This window comes from Danio aesculapii, chromosome 3 (assembly GCF_903798145.1).
Source record: "Danio aesculapii chromosome 3, fDanAes4.1, whole genome shotgun sequence".
Lineage (NCBI taxonomy): Eukaryota > Metazoa > Chordata > Actinopteri > Cypriniformes > Danionidae > Danio > Danio aesculapii.
The window spans coordinates 24,260,652-24,287,499 of record NC_079437.1 but is presented as its reverse complement, the minus strand read 5'-3'; the positions used below and the strand labels follow the sequence as shown (position 1 = coordinate 24,287,499).

Genomic DNA, 26,848 nt, shown 5'->3' with positions numbered 1-26,848 from the left:
TTGCTTCTAGAAATGCAATGAAAGTTTGACATTTCTTGGCATTTGATAAGAGTAAATATTAGCCACCTGGGCCCCACGCTGGGCTTGACAGTGCACGAGCAATGCTCTGAAAACAAAAGTTTGAGGACCACATCCTGTTTCATACAAACTTTTTATACCCACAGACTACACACACACACACACAGAGAGAGAGATGCATATAAACAAACAACATGCATGCGTGCAAGAATCCACATGCACTGACAAATGAGCAAAAATACAAGCAAAGTTACAGCGACTAAATTAATCAATGAGACAACCGTGCTTTAATCATCATTGAGAAACATGCTTAATATATCTATATATTCATAGCTATTCAGCATCGCTGCATGAGTATGTTTGCAAATGGATCATCCATAACTGGTCCTGGATTAGTCACTTGCAAGTATACAATGTTTGTATATTGCATGTTGTCTATATATTGCACATGTATACATTGATTTAAGAGCTAAAGTAATTTCTACATTACCATTAAAAACTGCTTTTTTTTGGACACTCTTTGCACGTTCCATTGGTCAATCAAACTGATTTGTCGCACTAGTCAATAATATGTACTGTCAGGTTTGCAACAAAGCACAAGTCAAAGCTAGGGTATCCAAATTTGATCCTGGTGGGCCGGTGCCCTGCATAGTTTAGTTCCAAATTACTTCAACAGACCTGCCTGGAAGTTTCATACCTAACCCTGGCTGGTTCAGGTGTGTTTAATAGACAGCAATGCACAGCTAGTGTTTTTCAGACAGTTTTTCAGACAGTTTCAGCCATTCAATTCCGGTGAAAGATTAATGTGACTTTTTTCAGTTTTATAAGGTTCCTTTTATAGCTCCAATGTTGTAACGTAATTAAAATACATTAGGTTCAATAAACGTAAGCATTCATTTAGTTGTTTAAGCATATGAACATGAGATGATAGACCTTGTAAAATCTTGTGCCATCAGGAGCTGCAGGCGAGCGCAGAATCTCCATTTCAAGAGTTCACACTTAGCTGATGATTAATTATAAGCTTGTTTGGCATGCTGTCCCGGGAGAGAGCCCTGATATCATAAGATCCTCGAGCCCGGGGCTCCCTCCCGTTGGAAGGCGATAGGGGAGTTTGAGCTCAGGTAGATCTCGAGAACTCCCCCGCTGTAATAACCAATGAACAGCCAGTGATTGCTCTTGAGAGATAACCATTTACTAGGAGCATGTCTATAGTGCCGGTTTGGATTAGTCAATTAACTTATGTTGCATGTTTTTTGGATGGTGGGAGGAAACCGAGGAACCCGGGGGAAACCCACGTGAGCACGGGGAGAAAATGCAAACTCCGCACAGAAATGTCTGCTGGTTTGGTAAAGCCTAGAACCAGAGACATTCTTGCTGTGAGGCAACAGTGCTAAGCACTGGGCCACCGTGTCACCCATCTAGGAAGAAGGAGGAGTAGGGGTGGATGGGGGGATTCTTCAAAACGAAGATAGCGGTGGTACGTAACCCAGGGTATTTGTAGTAGCTTAGGAGTCATCTGATTTGTGCATTGAGAATTAGATAATGTGGATCCAGCCGCTAGCAATCATAAGCATGTGATCCTCTTGAAATTTGTTTATAACTAAACTTCACTTAATATACTGGGGTAAGATGCATTTTCATATTTTAAAGAGATGTTGGGGGGAAATGGAATTTAACGTAGTGCTTCTTGTCCAATCTGAGACCCACTTTACATCTTATATCTATCGGGCAATGAAGATAACTTATTTTTAAGGAAAACAGATCTTAAAAGTGGTGATTTTGTAATGGAAAAGCCAGTTCACCAGAATCTGTTGGGCTGGCTTGGGCTGGGCAATCAATCGAAAAGTAATCAAAATCGACATTCAGAACCTATAATCAATCTCATTTTTCCAGGTCGATTTTATTTTTCAATTACTTTCCCTACCACATGTGGAGTCACGTGACCCCACTCTGTTACATTGCACTACATTGACAATGATTGAAAGCTCCGCCAGAGGTGCCTTGAGACTTAAAATTATTATTTACATTAAAATATTTGTTTACAGAACATGCAAGAAATGCACTGTTTAAAATATTATTTACAGAATATACAGTAACAGTTGTTTCATATATTACAGTTATTTTATTTAGAAGAGATACTGCTTATTTTCTGAATTTATTATGAAAAACATTGAAAATAATCAATTTTGTTTCCAAAAGTGCAAGTTATTTATTTTCACTTTTTAATAAGAAAATAGTGACTGTTGGTTTTAGGCAATGTGTGTTTTAATTTCAGTTGGCCAATGTTCAACATATGATCATAGATAGTAAATAGTGTGTGTTTCCTTCAATTATTTTAAAATCAAGGCATGCACCCTCCATATGTGAGCATGTTTACTAAACTTGTCGTTGAACTGTGAGGGCAAAAAAAAGAAGAAATAAACAAAATAATCGTTCATTAATCATAATCAAGTTAAATCAAGTTATGTTCAGTAAATCGAGATTTTGATCTTAGGTCAAATAGCCCAGCCCTAGGGCTGGCTGTCTTAAAATTAAAAGTATGTGTGCATGTACCCCATTGGGGTTGGAACTAAAATATGCAGGACACTGGCCCTCCAGGATCATGTTTTGGCTCCCCTGGTCAAAGTCAACACACTTATTTACTAAAACAGTAAAAATGTATGAGTTTGTTAAAACTGGGCATGCATGAAACTTTTAGACTATTTCCCCCTGATTTTCTTATAGGGGCCAAATAAGGGTGTATTGAATTTATGATTAAGTTTGATGTTTGTTCTATAATAAAGTGTCAGTTCATATTGCTTTCACCATGTTGTATGAATTATTCCAACTTCTCTTGAGACCACTTAGAGAAAGCTGATGTTTACAGAATACCCCCTTGGGATGCCCGCTTGTAGCTTAATCTGTTTGAAACGGGTACATCTGAGGTACATGTGAATGCCGTGTCCTAGCACAATATGTGAATGTGCATCCTAAACTGACACTGAGGAGAAGAAACTGTTGAATAAGGTTGTTAATTAAACCCTTAACCATTGCACCAAATACACAGAGAGGATCAAAACATTCACATTGAATATTCATTGAACTAGTAGTATTTTCAATTTCAGTAGTATTTTTGACAGATATGAAAATGTTTATATGATTTATTTACAATACAGTTAGTAAAGTCATATGTTCTGTATTTTAGTAGAGATATTATATGAGAGATTTGCTTTGTTTACCAAATAAGTGGATCTAATTGGATTTGCATTGTAAACATTAAATAAAAGTTAAAAAGGTATTTTTTATTTCATATATTAGGTTTGTTATGATACTCCCAAAATCATTCCGCATAAATCTGTAGATTTTTTTACAAAATTCTGCGCAGAAATAGCAAAAAATGTTCGCAGATTCTGTCTGTCCCTACCCATAACCCAGCAGGACGTTGCACCTTTTTGATATCCCCATTATCATTATTAGGCTGAGATGTGAGATATGGCTACAAGCGTGTTTTGGAACACTATGGTCAAGCATTTTGCTAATATTGCTTAACCATTGCTGTGTATTGTTCAAACTGACTACCCTATCATTATGATAGTGGCTGTTTTTGTCCCATTGACTTCCATTATAGAGACATTTATTGATTGCAAAGCCTTGACACTATATAATCATACATTCTTGACTGTTGGTGGTTTACCCTATAAGGAAGAGGTAAAATTTTTACTGTTGATCATCAGTTGGCATCAATAATCCTTTTGATAGGCCTGTGCAAAAAAAGCTTTCTGGCTTTTATATGGAGTTATATGTAGTAGTACTGCGAATTATAGGGTGCGTGCATAAATACACTTATGTTTATTATGTTCTGAGAGCTGAGGTGCTTAATTTTGAAGTAAGTATGCAAAGGTCTCTCTTAGGTACAAACACACACTATACTCCAAATAAAAGGCAGAAACGAAGCTTTTTTTGCATTGTGAATGATGATCAACATTAAAAAAAACAAATTGTACCTCTTCCTAACAGGGAAAACCACCAAAAATAAAGAATGCATGATTATTTGGTGTCAAGGCTTAGCAATCAAAAAGTGTCTTTATAATGGAAGTCAGTGAGGCTAAAATAGCCACTAACAAAATGAAAGAGTAGTGAATTATTGAGTTTTGGAATAATTTCAAGGCATTTACCCAAAATATGTGTAAAAATAAGATTTGTCACCAAAAATCATTCCATCTGCTGAAACACAGGGAAAGTTGTGGCCAAATTAAGCCTCAAAATCACCTCAGAGTGGATGAAAACATCCCCAACAGCACGTAAGGGTTAGAAACATGTCAAAGAAACACTTTTTTTGTAATAACATTGCAGCCATAATAAGTTCCTTGATTATTAGGTCGGAATGAGAGTATAGTTCCTAGTTTAATGGGACTGGAAAATAGCAACTTTTTGTTTTCTGTCAGTCTTACATGATGTAACTACATAAGAGTCCAGCATTAAATTTATCGAAACTCTTTGGTCATTTTTAAGCAAGGTGCTAATGGTCTAATCCGATTCAATGTTTTATGCTAAGCTAAAAGTGCTCCTGCCAGACCCAGAGTTGTTAACTCGTTAAATAAGTCTATTTTTTTTTTTTAAAAGGTGGCGTGTTCTTTTAATATCATATGCTTCTGCATATGTAACTTTAAAAAAAGGAAATGGAAAAATTGTAAACTGTTTGGTGCCATATATGGTTAACAGTTCTGTCATGTAGGTAAAAGTGAGAATGCAAAGTAGTGAAATAAAGCAGTCCAAATGAACTAAGAGCAAGTGACATTTAATTCTGTATCAGAACAGAAACTCAAAGTGTTGACGAGATGTGTAACTTGCTGCTCTGGTAAAGGTCAGTTTGTCTTGGTGAAGGAAAAGGGGGAGGGTTGACGATCATGCAAAACATGCAAACATGCAAGACCGCAAAGAAAAGGTGTTTGTTGGGTCTTGAGTAGGTGTTAAGTTATGCGTGCATATGTGTGGGTTGAAAATACAACCTATGTGAGAGCGGCGTATAACTTGACCAACAATACCAAAAATAAACAGATCAGTGTTACTTTTTAAAGCAGCGAAGAGGCAGTAATATATTACTTTGAGGGAGAGGGTATTATTTGAATACCACTTTTTTGATAAGGCATAACAGTTGAGTAACATTAATAAATGTTTTACAGTATTTGTTTGTGTTGCTTAAACTAACAGATGTTTAATTATACATTGACATATTGCACATATGCATATCAGCGTCTTGACATCCTGTTGATTAACGCAAAATAATAATTTATTATTGAAGTTACACAAGAAAAGGAAAGTAAAGAAAAAAGGAAAATTATGTTTTAATCGTCATTTAAATATTGTTGTAAAAAGAATTTTGTGTGCAGTACTGTTGTATTTCATAGTGTATGGAGGACCAAACCTGCAAAAACAATAAAAAAATAAATATGCAAATATATAAATAAATGAGTAAATAAAGCCATAGATTCCTGCATAAATAAAATAATAAATATATACATATGCAAATAAATAAATGTATATAAAAATCCACAAACCTCTGCATAAATAAATATTTAATATTGCGGGCAGGTAAATAATTGAATAAAATACACAAATGTTGGGGGAATAAGAAAATGCTAAACTGAAAGTTTATCCCCCTTTAAAAGGTTATTTATAGATCCTCATTATGTTGACCTGAGGAAAAGTAAATACAGAACTACATTCAAGAAATGAATAAACATTTGTTTCACAATCACCAGCGATCTAATCCTGGCAGATTGCTGGTAAACACTCAGAACACTAACGGACTACATTTCCGCCATTAAATGGACTACAAGTTCCAGTCATGCACCGCTCACATGCACCTGTTCCAGGTTCCGCTGATTGCACACACTCACAGCCAAAGGATCATTAAGGACTGATTCCAAGGACTATATACACAGCACACACACACACACACACACACTTCATGGCTGAGTCATGTTATACTGTTTGTGAACATAACGATTCATTTTCTTTGCCTTGCCTTCCGTATTTGAACCTTGCTTTTTGTTTGTTTTACATTGTCTGCTGCCTGCCTGTACTGACCATTCACCTGTTATGTACATCTGTTTGCCCCTGTGTTGACCGTTGCTTGCCTGACCATCTTTGTTTAATAAACCTGCGTTTAGATCCGTACCTCCCTTGTCAGCATCCCATTCACATTACAGTTTGAAAGGGGGAAAAATTAACTTTCAGTTTAGCCTTTTCTTATTTCCCCAACATTCGTGTAATTTATTTAATTATTTACCTGCCCGCACTATTAATTATTTAAATATTTATTTATACAGGAATTTGAGGAATTTTTTATATACATTTATTTATTTGCTTATGTATTTTATTTATGCAGGAATTTATGGATTTATTTACTTATTTATTTATATATTTGCGTATTTATTTATTTATTTATTTATTTATTTATTTATTTATTTATTTAGTGCTTTTGCACGTTTCTCGATAAAGTAATCTGCTGAACAAAATGTCACAAATTTCAGGAATTATTAAAGTATTAAGAGTTATTTTTAGCAAACACATCTGAAATTCACCTTAGAAAGTAAAATCTTAAATATGTTTAAAATCTCCTTTCTATCAAGTATTTTAAGTTAAAAACATGTTGAATAGTACATTAAACAAAGAAACAAACAAACAAAAAAAAAGTGTTATTTTAAAGGCAGAGGTGTTTGTACCGTATGCTGGAGGTGATACGCAGGTGTCTGTTTGCAGGAAGGTGGAGGAAAATATGATGCAACGGAGCATAGATCTTATGTAATATATTCATAACCACCAAAATTTACTAAAATGAATAGAATTCTTGACAAGATCAGTGCAAACTGCCACATTGTGAGACTGTTATCAGCATTGTAAAATATTTCAGCAAACATTTTCCAACATAAAAAAAACAACCTAAAATTTTCACCCCAGAATTTGAGTGCTTGTCGTGTGTGTGTGTCAAACACGTGAATCAGCCCTGGATTCTGAGCGTACAAACCACAGAAACAGTGGTATAAACAACCTGTGGTTCAAATACTATCAAGATAGAAAAAAAATCTGTGGTGATAGTGAATTTTTTATACGAGTTGCGGTATTTATGAACAGATAAACAGATGAAAAGGGGGAAATATGAGCATGTACTGATATCACGAACACAAATCGCCCTATATTTTCCTTTCAACAATGCTTTTTCCCCTTTTCCCCCTAATGTCATCAATATTGTGCTACCATAGTATTTTTAAGGAGTTTACCATACTACTATTTTTGTGCTTAGTGTTGTCTTAATAGGGCGACATGCCTCTAACTTGACATCAAATTTTTCGGAAGCTTTACATGAATAGATCAAGCCTTCACAACCGGAGAGGGGAAAAAGCAAGTTTCAGTGGTTTTAAGATCAAACCACGTAAGTGAGGCTGTCAGTTTTACGTTATTGGTATTCATACCACATCTTACAGCAGAAAAAAAGACATCAAATGCAGAAAATTTCCCCTCAACACCTTGCCAAACGTCTTTAATGTTGTCTTTATCTGAGAATTGCCATCTGTATAATCCAAAATGCTTCATCTAATTTAAAATAATGATATATTTATCAGACTCTTGTATTGAAAGTGATATTATCATCTTTAAGGTAAAGATCTAGAAGTAGGGATTTATGTCAAATTCCATAAGCTAAATGTTATAAAACAGAGCAGGAAGTAGTGACTCATATTTCTCTGGAACTTCTGCACATCATGGTAGCTATCTTTAGACCGTTCTGCCAAGCTCTTGAAAAACAGTTAGCATTTGCACTGGTTACTAAACCAGTAAGAATATGACTTATGCCAGTCATAGATGACTATTTCAAACAATATGGCATTAGCGAGGAGCTGTGTCATGGGTTAGATTAAATTTCTGAATGCAAACTACAAACTATTACTAACTGCTGCTACTGTACTTCTCTTGGAGTATTGTTTTCTTAATATTAAAATCCCCAATTCCGAAATGTAGGGATGTTTTATAAAATGCAGTAAAATAAATAATACATTAAATGATTTGATTTCAAGATGCTGGAAAGATTCCTCATGGCTTCTTTGTTGCATTGAGGTCTGGTGACTGTGTACGCCATTTGAGTAATGGTTAACTCGCTTTTAAGAATCCAGATTTGACTTTTGTTTTCTCCTGCTGGAAGTAGCCAACCTCAGATGGGTCAGTGGGGTTATAGAAGGGTGTTCGTGGTTGGCAACTATACTTGGGTATGTGGTGTTTGAATGTCCTTTAGTTGGTACCAAAGAGTCTAATCTTCTCCAGACTATTACACCACTAGAAGCCTGAAGTTCTGAACTGTTGATACAAGGCAGGGTGGGTTTGGGCTTTCATGTTGTTTATGCTCAATTCATTTGTTCAGGTGGGCCTAAATAGGTGTCTGAAAAATATTTGTTTATTATTGGTATTAAGAATTATAATCAGTAGCAATCTGCCCTATACGCGGATGCATATGGCCCTGCAAGATGACACAAGTCCCTGCTCACCACCCCTCAACCCAAATCAATTGATTCCAATTGAAACCCAATTGATTGCGCGGTTGCGATTTGCTTTCTGTTCTGAAAAAACACATGAAGTGACCTGGGGCCTGTTTCAGTAAGGAGGTTCAACTAACTCGGAGTTTAAACTTGAACTCTGAGTTGATTTACAGAGAGATTAAAAACTCAAGAGTTTTCGGTTTCAGAATAGCTGATCTGAGTTAGGTCAATCAACTCAGAATTAAACACGTACACTGCAACTATAAAAAAGCATTATCAATGGAGCGCAGATATTACGAGTCACCATGGCAACATCTGAAAAAAGAGATCAGCATTTCTTTCTCCAGCTGAACTTAATGTGCTCATTCAAAGTTATAGCAAATATGCGCATATATTTAAAAAAGCAACACCACTGCATCAGCGAAACAGAGACAGTTAGTGTAGGAAAACAGCTGTGTTTACATTTAAAGTATTTAAATATTTAAGTATAATAAAATAATTAATGTAATGTGTGACGTTTATAGACTTTTCACTTGAAAAAGTGGGGAATTGGCTGTAATTTTAAAGTTATTAGATGTAATTGCATTAAACATATTAAACATAAAATGGGCTACTGCATAGTTTCTACAACACATTTGACAAAATAAGAATGCATATAACCTTCACTCAATGTTCAGTGGAAATGTTTAATTTAAGGTTCCTACTTTTACACACGTTGATCAGTTTAAGATAACATTTCTAAAATTGAGTTAATAGATGTAAAAGTGCACTTGTGTGTCTGCCTTTTTTATTGATCAAGTGGTAGAGGTTGATATGACATTTAGAATGTCTAAGGCGACGTAATGTAATAAGGCGTCGCAGTGGCGCAGTAGGTAGTGCTGTCACCTCACAGCAAGAAGGTCGCTGGTTCAAGCCCCGGCTCAATTGGCGTTTTTGTGTGGAGTTTGCATGTTCTCCCCGCGTTCGCGTGGGTTTCCTCTGGGTGCTCCGGTGTCCCCCACAGTCCAATGACATGTGGTACAGGTGAATTGGGTAGGCTGTAGTGTATGTGTGAATGAGTGTGAGTGGATGTTTCCCAGAGATGGGTTGCGGCTGAAAGGGCATCCGCTGTGTAAAAACGTTCTGGACCCCAGATTAATAAAGGGACTAAGCCGAAAAGAAAATGAATGAATAACAAGTAACAATCCCATTAATCTAGTTACAGTACATGTCCCTGTCGAAGGTCAGTGAATTTAAGCTAATTATTCAATAAAAAAGGACAAGCCATTCTCATGACTTAGTTCTTTGTGTGACTGAAATGTAGGCAATAGCTATGTTTCCATCAAAAAAATGCTAATTAAATGTATGTGCAATACAGGAATATCACATAAAATACATGTGAATAAAGCAGCGGTTCCAACCAACGAATCAAAGAGAACAACATAGTCACTTCTTGATTAACTGGCACCAAATATAAACAGTAAAAACAGAATTTACTGTGGTAGAAGAAGCTGCGTGAATCTTTTATGTAATAAATGACTTTCACCTCAGAGGACAATCCTGACACACAATGAACGCGTGGTGGCGTTTAAAGCCATGAGATGCGGAGAACAGGTGATCTTGACACGCTCCAGACGCTCTGGAGGTAATTCATATTATAATAACACTCATACCAAAATGGTTAAGGCGTTTTAGAATGACCAAAACAACATTTAAGATATTTTACAGTGTGCTCAGCCTGCTGGTTTGTCCGTACACACACATTTTCATCATCACATGATCTCTTATAACAAACCTTTTTTAACACAATCATACTGGAATTTGTTTGCTAAAAGTATTTCCAATCGTAGTTTAGTCGCATTTTTTCTTATCAAATAAAAGTTTATCCTACTCAGGTATGTGCATATGTTTTTTATGCCTATTATCCAAAGTTATGCACATCTTGGCGTTTCCATCAATCGTTTTTATGCACATTTAGGTGGGTGGAAACGTAAGGCTAAGGTGAGAAATACCATCAGAAACTCAGAGTTTAGAAAATAAAATTTGCTCCTGGCCAGGTTAGTTTCACAGACTAAGTGACCATGGTAACTGACTCTGAGTTAAAGTTACCTCTCTTTCAGAAACAGGCTTGACTTACCCTGCTTTCTCGAGTTTGACAAACCTGCCATTTTGAAACGGAAAACCCAGAGTTTCCCTCATTTCAGGGTTAACATACTCTGAGTTTTCACTGAACTTCCTTTCTTAAACGGGGCCTATGAGTTTTAACACACAGGAATGCCATCACAAAGTTCTTATGTTTTTGTGTATTTATATTTGTTGTGTATATATATATATATATATATATATATATATATATATATATATATATATATATATTGTGTGTGTGTGTGTGTGAGTGAACACAGAATAAAGGGGAATATATCGGAAAATATATGTACTTATTTGCAATTTCAATGGTTGGAAAACAATATATGTAAGTAGCCATTTTTGCAATATTTCAAAATATAGGTTGCATATACGACATACACTCACGGGCCACTTTAATAGGTACTCCTTACTAGAACCAGGTTGGACCCACTTTTGCCTTCAGAACTGCCTTAATCTTTTGTGGCATAGATTCAACAAGATACTGGAAATATTCAGATTTGTCGGCTGCACATCCATAATGAGAATCTACCATTCTACCACATCCCAAAGGTGCTCTATTGGATTGAGATCTGGTGACTGTGGGGGCTATTTTAGTACAGTGAAGTCATTGTCATGTTCAAGAATCCAGTCTGAGATGATTCACGCTTTATGACATGGCGTGTTATCCTGCTGGAAGTAGCCATCTGAAGATGAGTACACTGTGGTCCTAAAGGGATGGACACGGTCATCAACAATACTCAGATAGGCTGTGGCGTTGACATGATGCTCAATTGGTATTAATGGACCCAGAGTGTGCAAAGAAAATATTCTCCACACCATTACACAACCACCAGCAGCCTGAACCGTTGATACAAGGCAAGATGGATCTATGGTTTCATGTTGTTGATGCCAAATTCTGACCCGACCATCCAAATTTCGCAGCAGAAATTAAGACTCATCAGACCAGGCAACGTTTTTCCGATCTTCTATTGTCCAGTTTTGGTGAGCCTGTGAGAATTTTAGCCTCAGTTTCCTGTTCTTAGTTGACAGGAGAGGCACCCAATGAGATTTTCTGCAGCTGTAGCCCATCCACCTCAAGGTTCGATGTGTTGTGTGTTCAGAGATGCTCTGTAGACCCTAGAGATGGTTGTGTGTGAAAATCCCAGTAGATCAGCAGTTTCTGAAATACTCAGACCAGCCCACTTGAAACCAACAACCATGCCATGTTCAAAGTCACTTAAATCACATTTCTTCCCCATTCTGATGCTCAGTTTGATCTGCAGCAGATCGTCTTGACCATGTCTACATGCCTAAATGCATTGATTTGCTGCCATGTGATTGGCTGATTAGAAATTTGCGTTAATGAGCAGTTAGACAGGTGTACCTAATAAAGTGGCCTGTGAGTGTATTTTATTTATGTAAAATCCAAAAATGAACTTGTATGCCATGCAATTTGAATATATTGCAGTCAGATTTCAGTGGTTCACCAGGTTCACCATCCCTGCTTTATGACACACGCTTATAATTGTCACAAAAAAGGCATAATCTCAAATCTTTCAAATGCAACTTATCAGGTGCCAAAAACTTGAGTGTTTCACACCTATGACAGAAAAAAGCAGCTTATATTTTCTATCAGCTCCAGTGCTGCAAAGTCTATTGCTCCAGTCACTGCATTTGACTCTTGATGTACACAACAAGCAGAAGTGTGATAATTAGCAACCGAAGTGAAATTAGACGGTCCCTGCATTTATACTGAGAAAAGCTAAGCATGTGTAGGTGTTGTGAAAACACTTGTTTGAAGGTGTGATTCTATATTTGCTGTGGTTTTCAGAAATGTCGGGCTTATTTGGACACACCCTTGACCCCCATTTCCTTTAGCAGCTTGTGCAGTCGCTTGTCGAGAAAGTTCTGCTCTGTCCACTTCACTGCAGGAAGATAGGAGGAAGAATACGTTTTATATATGTGAAATAGGAGGAGGAATACGTTTTATATATGTGTTTTTTTTTTGTAAACAGATACTGATTTAAGCTTTTATTCGCATATAAACAAGCAATGATGAACAGTGCCTAATATATAGTTCAATAGGAAATTAAAGTGTGTGAACTACAAGTTGCTGCAGACTTTTATTTCAGTATGTTGATGTGAAATATAATTTTGAATATGGGTGGGGCTTTATATACAGCAACTGTTGTAGGGGAGTGGCTTAATTGGAATGTCAATTTGAGAGTGATAGATTTTTGATTGAACACTTGCAAAATAAACAGTTTCATTTATTTAATTTAATGGATTTATTGTTCTCATTAGGGCAGTGTTTCTCAACCACATTCATGGAGGACTACCAACACTACATGTTTTGGATGTCTTCTTTATCTCTCACACCCATTACAGGCCTTTCAGTCTCTGCTAATGTGCTGATGTTCAGAATCAGGTGTGTTTGGTTAAGGAGACATGGAAAATGTGCAGAGCTGGTGGTCCTCCAGGAACGTGGGTTGAGAAACTTTGCATTAGATGATTGTTCACTCAAAACTGCAAATTCTGTCATTATTTACTGAAGCTTCATTGTCACAAACCTTCATAACCACAAACCTTTAAGTTTCTTTGTTCTGTTGGACACAAAATAAGTTACCTTTAAGTCTAACAATGTGTGCTAGCAAAAAAAAAACCACTGTAAATTTAGATTTCACACAGACTTTAATCCTACCTAAGTGATCTGTTTTGTGTCCATTCCAGTGCTCTGGATCATGAATAAACGCTGATAGTGGATGACCAGAGTATGAGTCCTTAACCAGAGATGACCACACAACTGACGGCCCTGTGAAAATGGACACACACACACAAGATTTTAGGGGAACACGTGTGGATTTTGGTAATTGGTATATTCATGTTATATTCTTAAAGGGTGTAGTTTGTGTGAGACACACATGGGAAGATGTTTGCGCGCAGATAGTGGCCCATCATGTGATAGGATCTGTGCTCATCTGTGCTGCCTGAATCAGAGTAATGAGGAGCACAAAGCGGAGGAACCTGCAGGCAGTGGGAGTTGTATATCTGACAGGCACATAAAGACTTGTTTATGTTATCATAATAGAACAATGTGAGTTGCATTTTAATTCTAATTAGGGATGCACAGATATTGACATTTTGGCAGATTTTGATAATTTCACCTTAAATTTGGATGCCGATAACCGATATGTAGGCAGATAAATGTAAACGTTGATATTATTATTGTATTTTTTCCTCATTACAAAACAAAAGCCAAAAATCATAATTATAATCCTCATGTAGTTGGCGGTTCATACTGCTGTGGCAACCCCTGATAAATCAGAGACTAAGCTGAGGGAAATGAATGATTATCTTCATGCATCAGTGAAACAGCATTTTAACCTGTTAACTATTAGTGGTGTTTTGTTTTTTAATTGCATTTCTCATCACATTGCCATGTGAAAAAGTTAGGACACCCTGTTGATGTTCATGGTGTATCAGGAAACAAAATGGTTCTTGGTAGGTTTTAAAGTTTGGAAGATAAAACCTCAGATGAACAACATGACATGACATCTCACACCTTGTAAATGTTTATTTAAAGGGCCATGAAACCCCTCTCTTTCAGTTCAAGTCTACCTCAGGCGTGGAGCACTGCAAGCAGAGGGAGCCAAAGTTCAGATATTTATTTCTGTCCCGATAAGGAAAAATTGGAATTTCTTAGGGTGTCCTAACATTTTCACATGACTTTATTTAGTAATCATCCTAAATTAGAAGTAATTTAATAGTTTAATCCTGAAAACACTAAATTCATTCAAATTAAATAAACAGTACTTTCAAAATACGTTTTAGCAGGCTTCTCCCCTTGTATACAGTTGCACATTTTGCAAACATTTTCAAATGCAAATATAGGTTTTTCAAAACACACCCATTGGCCACTTTATTAGGTACTTCTGAACAACTTTTATTGCATTTATCTAATCAGCCAATAATGCCAGTGTATGTGTGCCAGTGCATCAAGAAATAATGTCATGGTCAACTGAGCTTACTTGGTTAACTGGGGTTCAAACTGAGCATCAGAATTAGGAATAAAGGTGTTTTGAATGACTTTGAATATGACAATAGTTGGGGCCAGTGAAATGGAGGAGAAACTGTTGATCCGCTAGCATTTTCCTAGACCTTTATTGTGAACAGGAATTTATCATCATGAATCTACATGTGATAAATCTGAATCAATTGTGTGATGCTCTCGTGTCAATATGAAGCAAAGTCTCTGAGGAATATTTCCAGCACCCTGTTGAATCAATGCTACGTAGAAAGAAGTAAGGCAATATGTGGTGGTCAAACCCAGCACTACCAGGGTACCTGTTATAAAAGTAGCTGGTGAATGTGTTTTTCATAAAATATAAATGTTTAGTTAAGTCCGTGTGCTTTACAGTACACATTAACATGTGTCTTTATGAGTAAACCAACCTTACAAAGCATTTTATATTTTTTAGCATACTCAAAAAGGTGTAAAGTGATCAATATCATCATCGTTATAGCATAATGAAATACATTTTTAAAAGAATTGCTGAAGAAATCACCTGATTGCAACGACCTGTCCTCTTCTCTGATTGGCTGATGTTGCTCATCTTCAAATTGGCCTATCTATAAGTATAATTTCAATGGTAACCACCCACAGCTGATTACTTTTGACAATTGAAAACAGACAAATGATCTAGATTTCCAAAACAGAAGCAAATATGTGCTTTAAACATATGTAAGACATTAAAAAAAACAGAATAAAGGTTTTGGTAAGAGCAAGTAAAAAGGAAGTCTACCTACCGACCAGCATCAGGGCATGTTGTGGTTTATGTAACTGAAACTCTATCTGCGACATTAATAATATATCATCCACTCCTACAGAGTTTCAGTGGTTACGGTTTGTGATGCCTTTTCAGCATCACAAACATGGGGACTATCACGAAAATGTGTGTTGTTAAGGCAACCAGAAAAAAACAACTAAATTATATCAGTGATTATTAAATTATACTAAATTATACAGAGTGAAAAGAAAATAGCTTGTTTAGTGGTTCAATCTGAGTATTATCAAGCTACGAGAATACTTTTGTGTGCATCTAAAACACTATACGAACAGTTTCTTCTTCTCAGTGTCAGTATAGAGGGTGCATTCACATAAACACTTTGTTCTTTATGAATGTCATGCTGGGTTGTCTGCTGAAATAAATCTCTAATGCAGCTCTGCTTTGTTTTAAAGAGGATGTCACACATGGGCATCTAAGGTATACACAGTGCTCATGAATGAGAGCCCTATACTGACACTGAGGATAAGAAACTGCTGAATAAAGCTGTTATTTTTGTTTTATATACACACAAATGTATTCTTGTAGCTTATACTATTTTGATTGAACTACTGAAGGCACATGGTATGTTTTGAGGATGTTTTGTTGATATTTTAGACCTTTGAATGATGTAACCATTTCTTTATAACACAGGTGTCAAACTCAGTTCCTGGAGGGCCGCAGCTCTGCACCGTTTAGTTCTAACCCTAATTAAACACACCTGATCAAACTAATCGAGTCCTTTAGGCTTGTTTGAAGCATACAGGTAAGTGTGTTGAAGCTGGGTTGGAACTAAACTGTGCAGAGCAGTTTGACACCCCTGCTCTATGTTGATGACGAGGGAGTTAGATTTAATCTACAATATCTTAACTTGTATTGTGAAGATAAGCAATGCTACCAGGGGTTTGGAACAACATGAGGGTGAGTAATTATTAACATAATTTTCGTTTTTTTTGGAGAACTAAGCCTTTAATTGATGTAACTGTAAAACAAATAAGTAAATAAATTTTATATGTACACTATAGGGTAACTCATTTTCTGCAGGATTTCAGACATGCATCCTGTATGTCGGAGCAAATCTCTAAGCTTGTTTGTTTACATTCTTTCATACCCATCCTGTTTTGACTGCAGGAGAATGAGAGGCTGATACGATCAATGTTGTGGCCATGGTATCAGTTGACATAGTGAAATTTCTCAGGTGATGTTTGGCTGCACCACCACATCGTATAAGCCTTCTCTTACTCATTAAGGAGCTCCTGGGTGGCTGGCAGAATCTACAGTCACAACAGAAAAATGAGAAAAACAGCCTTATGAACAGCGGTGAACACAAAAGATTACTATGGAAATGGTTACTCAAAGGTCTAGTGAAGTGCTTTGAAATGTATTTTTGTCTGATGTGATTTTTTAACTGAAACAATAGGTGTGTTCGATTTGAACCATGGCTGCAGCTGACAATCAATGAGATTAGCGGAGCGTATGTGGGGACAGAGCTGTAAATGAGGCTATCAGGTTGGAAACCTCGGGGTTCATAGTTTGCTGCTTGATGACAGATCTCATGGCGAGATCAATGATTTATTCATTTATTTAATATCTAATAGTATTTTTAGCAGCGTGGGACACATATATGACTGTTTACATCTCAAAAATGTGTTTTCGTGACCCTTTAAATCGTATGTGGAGCTGTATATATATATTCTTAAGTCTTTATTTAAAAAACATGAAATATAGAGATGGAATAAAAAGTTGTTTGTTTGGAAGTTTGTGAGGCGGAAGTTGTCCAATAATAAACCCGAAACGCACGTGGTTGTTGTCATGCGGTGAACTCGGCCAATCCTGTAATATCGGTGTCGTCATCGCAGCTCCTGCAGTTGTTCTTCAGGTGTTGCGCCGGCTGAGTCTGCCGTCTGATCTCAGAGCGCTGTCGTGGTACTTTGGTGACACATGTGACAGTCATGTGGTGTCGGCGTAGTGTCAAGCCGGACAGAATTTCTAACCGGCATGCACCGCTTTTTAAGACAGATTTCGATCGATCTGCGCAGCGGGGCACAAAGTCGAACATACTTATTAAGACATGGTAATCAATACATGGTAGCTCCTCCCCTTTTTAAAAACAGCCAGTAACGTTTGGTTTTTATTACAACTCTGCCAGTGAGAGTGGTTGAGCTCAATATAGCAATAGCGTATTGAAATGGGCGGGACATGTCAGATACTAGAGAGCATTTGATTGGTCAGGAGATTTGATGAGAAACTAAAGTATGATATGATGTCAAAAAACTTGTTTCATTTAGGCAGAAGTGATAAACAACAAGCTTTGGATGTATTTATCTTCTTAATGTGAATTTTGTCACTGTTGTGCAGCACTTTAGCTTATCCTTAAGACTGGCATACTAATACTAACATAAAAAAATATATATTTTGATGTCACATTGGCTTTAAATACAAAATTGCCATTTTTACTATGTTTTTTATCAGATTAAAACATCTTATTATAAAAGATCCTACATTTTTTAACCATTGTGTACAACTGCACAAATTTGAATGCATTTCGTTGGGGTTTTCGCTTACTTGTTTGAAAGTAAGTTGCTTTCCAATCCTTCTCTTCATCTTGTATGGACAGACAGGCTCTACTTGAAGGATCAATGTTTGGGTGAAAGAAGCTCAAACCCATCTGAGAAGAAAACCAGCAAGGAAGTTTCAAAGCAGGTTTGCATTGGGTATGTTTCTCTTTGTTGTGGCAGCTTTACAGGAAATATAAATAGAATTAGATAGATTTCTACAAATAGGATTTCTTAATAAAGTGTGGTGACAAAGACAATAATAAGCACCTTACATGCAGGCTATGGCATCTCTTGTAGATGAGAGAACTTATATTTAGGGTGGTGATGATGGGAAATCATTCTAGAAGTGCATTTTCAGTTTCCTTCCCTAAGAGTCAGAGACACAGAATGACAAAAAATCCTCCATTAATAGACATGATCATGTCTGATGTTTGTATGTGTGTACTGTTTGAACTCTTATGCAAATACAGTCTCAAATGCAGCAGTTTGATTGGCTGTTGTGCTTGCTGTCACATTGACGAATGCTGACCTTATCAAATGTCCTGTGTTTGGTTCATAGACCACATTAACAGGAAGTTCCTATTGTGTTTACCTCACTTGTGTGATATAGTTCCAGCTTAAACTGAACATTGAATAGTGGGCAATCAGTCCAGTGTTGGTCTTCACATTTTGATTAAACATTACTTAAACTTTTTCTTCTGTGTAGCTTGTGTGGATTAATTGTTCACCACAAGTAGAGCATTGATCTTGTCAGTTTTGTGAATTTCATGATAACTTTTGACTCATATTGTCTTCCATGTTGTGCAGATGAACCCATATTTTATGTAAAATTACATAGTTCTAATAATAAACACACATATATATATATATATATATAAACAAACTTAAAATTATGCACGGAAATATGAATATAAAAAGGGCTAGTTTTTTTGTTGTTGAACAAATATTATATTGTACATTGAATAAATCTGTGTGTAAATGATCAAAAACAAACATATAGACTGAGATATACTCTCTAGAATCTATTATACAACTCAGAATTACACGACTAGTCCTGCTTTTTCCTGGATGCTGTCCAACACAAAATCTGGATGTCTCCATGACTTTCATGAATTGTATAGTTATGATTTACATCTGTAATCATATTTAAAAACTACGAGTTGATTTGGCCGTTACTTAATGTATGATCTTACTTCAAGGATTTGAACTCTTGCATCAGTCTTTAGACTTGAGTCAACACGACAGCGCCACCATGCGGACAGAAAACTATGATAAAAAGATAAGGATGTCACGGAGTGTAAATATGTTTTTATCTGCAAAACGCAAATACAGTATGAAGCTTTAGGTGAACCACTTTGTTTCAAACCAATTTGCAACGCATATCGTTTTATAAGTGGCATTATTTATGACATTCGTTGGCTTTAACTTAATGTTTTTCTGTAGGAAAAAAACATTTATATATATATATATTTACACGTCGCCATCCAATCTATCTTGACAGTTCGTCTAAAATGAAATGTAGTGAAATAGAAAGTAGCGTTTGTCTTTAATCTCAGGACCAGCATCAGGCAATATGAATGGCGACCCAATGGCGTCCTCATGCGGCCATTGGAAGTGTGGCACAAACAAACAAACAAACGTGAAGATTTACGAGTATATATCATGGTATATATGCATGTAAGGTGGCATAAATCAACAGTTGTTATGATTAATGACAAAACTCCCTTTATGAATGTAGTCCTGAAATCACCCCCAAATATTATAATATAGTAAATGGTACGGTACATGTTTTTGTGTTATACAGGCTACTTTAATTAATCTGTGTTAACATTAAAACTACTACAGTAATATAAACACTTTACCCAATACTGTACTGCGTTTCCTATACCACATACTGTACTACTAATTTTTGTAGTAAAAACCAAAATATTCTACAGCGTTTTTCAGTTTGTCAGTTCAGTAGTGATGGATTCGGATTACTGTCTTCCAATCCGTCTCAAGCAAGGATCAGCGTTTATCCTTTTCTCATTATCCTTTTTGTCATTTGTTTATTAATATGATTATTTGAATCAGTATTTAATTTTGAAATGATTTTGACTAATGAATAAAGTTAACACATTGCTTAGTATAAGAATGTTCAGTGCATTTGCCTGTCTTTGTAACTATTCAGGAGCCACCAAACCAGGACAGAGGTCATGGAGACCTCGAGTGGAAATAAAGGGCTTGATGATTGAAAAAAGCTGTTTTCCTATTTGTATTGCTTTATGTTAATACTGTATAAAATAATTTTGATATTATTATTATTATTGTGTGTTAATTCTGTTTAAAGTGATTTTCCTTTTTATTCAAAATAGACTTTGTGTAATGAGAGTAAAACTCCCTGAATGTCGATTATACCAGTTTTCATAAAGATGGCTGAGAGTACACTTAACCTTGGGTAAGAACCAGATTGTACTTTGAGTGTGTGTGGGTTCTTTTCGATCGTAGATCCTTTCACAGGACTGGGGTCAGCTCTAAACAGCCTAATGGCTGTCTGACGTTTGTATGCTTGAGATATTGAGATATTATTCAGAGTTGTACGCACGCACCCACATGGAAATTTTAGTCTATCTGTGCTTTAACCAATCAGGTTAAAACATCTATATGAATGACGAAGTTAATAGCATTGTTATTGATTTGTGATTGTAAGCAGAGCGGCCTAGGAACTCATTTTGAGTGTTGAAGCTGATGAAACTACAAACTATCTTCAGTAAACTTTATTTATTTGAATCTCTGACCACGGCTCTTCTTTATCTGACTGACTGGTCATTCTTTGGGTTCAAACTGTAAATTATCCCTACAGTAGTTAATACTCCAGTATGCTGTAGCATTCATTAACAAAGCTGTAAAATATACAATATAACACACTTTACTATAGTATGGTTCATACACACTAGTTCAATTTACAATACATTACATTTATCTTTCATGCATTTCATTTTTTTTTCTAGTTTTAAACACTGGTACACAAGACGAGTTATTTGTGTTTACAGTATTTTTTAGATTAAAAAAATGTAAAGAAAACAGAACAACTGGGCTTGGTTACTTAGATTTTACTTGTTTCTGAAACTAGAAAATATTAACAGATCCCTCACATGTTGTCAGAAAAATATCTGGTGAGAATTACAAGAAAATTAACAATGTAATGGATATAATTACAGTCTTGTATATAGATTTTTTTGTTTGTTTGTGGTTTTCACAGAATTACAATGAAGGGTCATTAGGCCCATTCAAGGACATTAACTTTAACCATAAAGATACAGGAATAAAAACTTACTTTAATACATAAGTCTTTAACAACTGAACTTAGAAACTCTTCCAATCGATAACCCATAAATCACAGACTAATCAACCTTGGTTTAAAGTGTTCAATCATTAAAGGTGACTCCAATATACATGACGTGTTTACAATAAGCAATGCTATTTTACTTTGACTAAGACATTATTATAGTAATCTTTATAGTTGTTGGTGTGAGCAGACCTGAAGTTCAGGACATTTGACAACAGGATTGAGCTATGAATTGGGAAAGCATAATGATATGCGAATGCCTTCTTTTAACTCCACTTTTAGATGCATATAACTATAACCAGAAATAGGCTTTAATTCTTAAGTGATATTAGTACAATAGTACAAAATTTTTTGCTTCAAGTTTGTTTACTTTAAAAATCATTATTAAAAAATCTAATAAAAAATGAATGGGAAAACACAATTCTGTAATCAGCACTGTTAAAAGACAGATGAGCTCTAATGCTATATAATCTTATTGTGCAATCAATTCTGTACAATGAGGCCACAATTAGAAGTCCTGTGATTCTATTAGTCATCAGTTGTTTATTGATGAAAAGGTGTCGCATGGGTCTAAGACACCATTAATCATGGCTGTTTTCCTTTTCCCTCAGAGATGATGTGTTCAGGTGCAGCTTTGGTGAACCACTCGGACCAGGCCCCGTCATACAGACTGACCCCCGGGTGTCCGCACAGGTGTGCAGCGAGAGCAATGTGGCAGGCTGTTACACCTGAGCCACATGTCACCCAGAAGGGCTTCTGCAGGTCAACTCCAGCCTGCTGGAAGAGCTTGGTGAGTTCCTCCACAGGACGCTCTAGACCTGACTCAGTGTCCATGAAGCTTGGAAAAGGCATGTTGAGTGATGCAGGGATGTGACCAGGCTCTGTGTCTAAGGTGAGAAAATAGAAACCAATGATATCTTGGCATTTCTTATAAATTAGTTTTTTCTAATTTATTGGTATAATATAAATTCTAATTTAGTGGTATATTTCTGAGTATAAATTGATATAAATGTGATCACAGAAAGCATGTAAAATAATAAGTGCGCTGACACTCTCTCAACCTATACCGATGCCCCATTCTCAGTGGTATTGGAAAATTATATTATATAGATTCAAATTTCATAGAAAAATTTGAGAGAAATTCTAATTTAAAACTTTTTTCTTCATTTCAATAAGCTGTTTTATACTAAGTCTCTGTCATAAATAGAAAACGTTTCTCAAAAATGTTAAATAATTTCATATTGATTTATGTTCTGATCACAAGAGAAGCATTGCTGTGTATACGTTACAGGCCCGTAGCTAGCCTGGTGTAAGGGGTGGTTCTTGTTTCTATTTAATTTTGAGATTTAAATACTGCATTTTAGTGACCTTTTAAGCACTATTTTAGCTGGATTAGCTTGTCAGATGGTCATCATAACCACATTTTTTAATGAACCAAAATATTTCCTAAAATTTAGAATAAAGAAATATGAAAACTTACTTTAATGTACAAATTTATTACATCATATATCATTAGAAAAAAATAGACATCTGCTAAAGTAATAAATGGAAAACTGTAGTAGCCTATTGTCATTTATTAGGCAAATAACACACTAGCCAGAACTTTTCTCAGAATTTGGATATTTAAAAAAAAAATGAAAACAATAATAAAAGAGCTCCACGATTTGTCTAGCCTCTTTTGAATAAAAAACTACATTTGACTGAAAATGTATGTATAACAACAATAGCCAAATTAATATTCAAATTAATTGTAATATGGGACGTTTTGGGGCTTCACACCTTTTTATTTGTCATTTTTTGTTTCAAGAATAAGGTCCAAGATTTAAAATAAAAATTACATGTAAAATGTTTTCTCTATTTAAAAACAATACAGTAGCGAAGGATGACTTCACTTACACCAGATTGTATATTTTCTTGCACAGCTGGATGTTGGACTCATGAAAAATAATTGTTTGCATTAGCCAAAACCGATTAACTGAAGTCACACCAAAGCGACAGCCAACAGAGGATTCGGCTTCTCGTAAAGCCTTTTTCAATTGGTAATTTTCACAATTTATGATGGTGCAGCAGTCAAAATTGGACAAATGAGCTGAAGCTTTTAACTACAAATCTCAACCGTCACTTTGACCAGTAGCACATTAGTTATTAAATAACCAAACATATGATGACATTTAATATTTTAGATATTTATGTTTGTCTTCTTTAAGATATTAAGAAAATAAAAAATCTGATGAAATTACTGAAATATATTTTTATAAAATATATTTTTGAGATGTTTTCCTGTCATTATAATCAAAACATTTCTAAATAAAGATAGATTAATGATACACTGAAAATGTATCAAAATTAATTGAGTTTATGCTTTAAACAAGAATAAAAAAATCTGCTAAATAAACCTATTTCAGAGTGAAAGGTTGAAAATGTCTCCTGATATAAGAATTTAGGTTATTTATTTGTTTTTATTTACGATTTTTATAGTAATTGTCACGTTGTTTAGCAGAAAAAGAAACTCCTAACAAACAATTCTTACGTACTTGCCCTTGGCTCTGGTTCAACCCCACGAAATCTTCCATTGGCTCTGGCGTCCACTACTTGAAATTCCTTAGTTTTTATGTTGTTCAACACGTCTTCATAAGTTTTGACCCAAGACTCTTTAAAGGACGCGTTAAACTCTGCAGGCACAGGTTTGCTGTACTGCTCGGAAACGTGATGACCCTCTTTTAACCAGTTCTTGAAGCCACCGTCCAGAACCGACACCGAATTGTGCCCAAACAACCTAAACATCCACCAAACCCGCGGTGCGGAGAACGAACCGAAGTCGCTGGCATCGTAAACGACGACATGAGTGTTGTTCCCTATGCCCAGGTTACCCACATAGTCTGCAAACTCGCCCTTGGTAGGCAACATGTGATCAAACTCCGAGCTTTTGTCGCAGCATTCGTCGATGTCGAAAAACGAGGCTCCCGGAATGTGCGCTTGTTCAAACTCAGCCCTGGGATTGCGTTTCATTTTTGGTAAATACCATGATGCGTCTAATATCCGTAGATTTGGTCCCACTCGGTTACATTTGACAGCGTCTGCGAGCCACCGGGCCGCTACGAGAGCTCTGGTTTGAGCGGCCATTGCACTCATGCGCCCTTGCGGGATAACACCCGTCTATATTATGAACATTGAACACCAAAACAGAGGGTTAGAAATAGCTTTTTTATTTTATGACGATAGGAAATGTCAATAATGCGCCTCTTGCTATTAAAATATACATTTTACCATTTATTTGTGTCTAGCGACAATGAACCTTCTGTTTATCTGGGATGGAAATCACCGATTCAACCGCGAGGGGGTATAGCTCAGTGGTAGAGCATTTGACTGCAGATCAAGAGGTCCCCGGTTCAAATCCGGGTGCCCCCTGGTAAATAAGTATTTTTTTCTAATTGTGATTATTATAAATTTCTAGTGATCATCTAATATTTTTAAACACCTTGCAGTTAGATAACAGCAGAACAATGTCCTTGCTATGGTATTTCAGTCGTCTTTTCATTCACAGTGTGTCTTTTGCATTGCAGTAACTATCAAGAAACACTCAAAATGTACATACTAAGCTTTAGCGTTTTAGTTTTCGATGCGGCAAAAAAAAAGAAAAGAAAATGAGGAGCAACATTTTGTCATATTTATTTTTTTTTTCTTCAATATTCTTGCCCATAATAAATAACCTACACTAAATATAAAAATGTACAATATTAAAAATTGCAGCTAAATTGGCTCTTTTTTTGTAAATGATAAGATGAATGAACAAATTTACATGAATGAAAGAAATGGATGCATTTATATACATACATGTAACATGCTCTAATAAAAAAATCTATTCCTACTTGTAAAATATTAATAATAGTTCTCAAGAAACTTTAGTTCATTAGTTTTCAATTAATATGTAATTAAAAAATATATAAAACTAGTATTGTAAAAATGTGTCGACATGAATGAGAAAGTTGCATTAATTCAGATTTGTGTTATTTAAATTGATAGTGACATTGTAAAAATGAACAGTTAGTTTTAATTAGCTCATCCTGAGGCCACCAGAGATAATTATTATTATTTTTATTGTATTATTATAATTATTATAATTATTGTCATTTTAAAGGTAATAATGTTGTAAATACTGTTAAATTCCTTACCAAATGATTGTTTTGCTTCAAAATATGTCAATGTATCTTCAAGCTTATTAATATTATTTTGCTTGTATATGCGTTTTTTTAATTACGCTTAAATTGTTCGGTAGATGTTTACTTGCATTTTATGAATAGCCAATGATTAAAGTTTCCAATAGTATCTGGATGCAGCCTTGATGATGCAAGCTGTGACTGCATATCTCACTGATGCAATATCAGACACAATGCACTCAATGGAGGGGTGGGGTTAGGTGAGCATATTAAAAAGCAATGGCTGCAGCTCAGATTGCACTGCACAGGTCTGCATCCAGACCCCTCTCAAAGTTTCAGTTAAACTCTACTTTAATTTTCTACTTAGAAACAGTGGCACCTACTGTAGAGCTTGAATGGCCTGACGGTCAGTAAAATAACAGCAAATTTTCCAAAGGGCATCTGTTCCATTTATTAAGATCGGTTTAGTTATGTCCTAATATCTTTTATTAAATGATTCTGGTTCAAGGCAATGTCAATTTTGCTTATTTCCCCTATGTGATGTGAGTTGGATAAAGAAGCACTGGTTTCTTTCAGTGAATGTTATTGTCAGTTTTTGAATTTTTTTGTAGTTTGTCACAATAATTTATTAATAGTTTGTAGTAGGTATGCAGTTCTGTGGGAGTGAGAGTTGGTTATGACAATCAGGGATGGACAGTATTATGGTACATGTACTTCAAATATGTATTTTAAATACAAAATAGTATTTTGTAGTTTGTATTTTACGGGGTTGATGAAAATGGGCTAATATTTTGTATCAAAATACTTTAGTGTCTTGTCTTTTGTATTTTAAATTACTGTTAAATACTTTGTAAGAAGTCTACATGATGACTTCATTAAAATGAGGTCTCTGATTGGTGCTTTCTCAGTTATTTACCTAGGCTTGAGATCCAAATTGATTAAGCAGGTGGTCAATGCTAATATGTAATGGCAGTATAGTGTACAATTCGGCATCAGCATCTTTGCGTAAGAAATGAGATGGAATAAAATATCAGTCATTAAAAACAGGATGTGGCGCTTCAGAACATCCTCAGTGTCAGCCTCAGGGCTGCATGTGGAAATGCAGAGGAACTTTAGAAATAACAAAACACCCAAAGACTGTAATGGTGTTAACCAATGGTGTAAACTGAGACTCTTTCAGTTAAAGAAGAACTCAATAACATTTTGGCAGAATAAGTAAACTGCACAAATAATTGTAGTTTTAGGTGGATTGCTGATGTGGATGCCAAGAAAATAAGACAAACAACATACAAGTAAGTCCAACAGTCGCAATTCCTACACTATACCGCTCTCATAAAAAATTAATGAA

The 26,848-nt window shown here is 35.6% G+C and overlaps 2 protein-coding genes, 1 long non-coding RNA gene and 1 other non-coding gene across 5 annotated transcripts; 1 reads left to right on the top strand and 3 right to left on the bottom strand.

Annotated features, from left to right (window-relative positions):
- Positions 1-10,966: 10,966 nt before the first annotated feature.
- On the bottom strand, positions 10,967-16,725 carry LOC130218685 (testis-expressed protein 33). 2 transcript variants are annotated; one of them, XM_056450944.1, is made up of 5 exons: positions 16,569-16,725; positions 15,200-15,263; positions 13,556-13,682; positions 13,336-13,446; positions 10,967-12,559 (listed from the first exon to the last, which is right to left on the bottom strand). In XM_056450944.1, exons 2-5 carry the CDS (start codon positions 15,245-15,247, stop codon positions 12,477-12,479), a joined length of 369 nt encoding a protein of 122 aa, XP_056306919.1. In that variant the 5' UTR covers positions 15,248-15,263; positions 16,569-16,725; the 3' UTR covers positions 10,967-12,476. The 2 variants fall into 2 exon arrangements, with proteins under 2 accessions (XP_056306919.1, XP_056306911.1); XM_056450936.1 differs by having other exon boundaries at positions 15,200-16,725.
- A 1,311-nt stretch (positions 16,726-18,036) lies between these two features.
- LOC130218678 (uncharacterized) lies at positions 18,037-19,163 on the bottom strand. The gene is made up of 3 exons (XR_008835981.1): positions 19,060-19,163; positions 18,288-18,382; positions 18,037-18,125 (listed from the first exon to the last, which is right to left on the bottom strand). It is a non-coding gene; the product is annotated as an uncharacterized LOC130218678 (long non-coding RNA).
- Positions 19,164-21,866: 2,703 nt separating this feature from the next.
- On the bottom strand, positions 21,867-24,498 carry mpst (mercaptopyruvate sulfurtransferase). Its single transcript, XM_056450920.1, has 2 exons — positions 23,878-24,498; positions 21,867-22,230 (listed from the first exon to the last, which is right to left on the bottom strand). Exons 1-2 carry the CDS (start codon positions 24,473-24,475, stop codon positions 21,929-21,931), a joined length of 900 nt encoding a protein of 299 aa, XP_056306895.1. The 5' UTR covers positions 24,476-24,498; the 3' UTR covers positions 21,867-21,928.
- A 181-nt stretch (positions 24,499-24,679) lies between these two features.
- trnac-gca (transfer RNA cysteine (anticodon GCA)) lies at positions 24,680-24,751 on the top strand. Its single transcript has one exon. It is a non-coding gene; the product is annotated as a tRNA-Cys (tRNA).
- Positions 24,752-26,848: the final 2,097 nt, after the last annotated feature.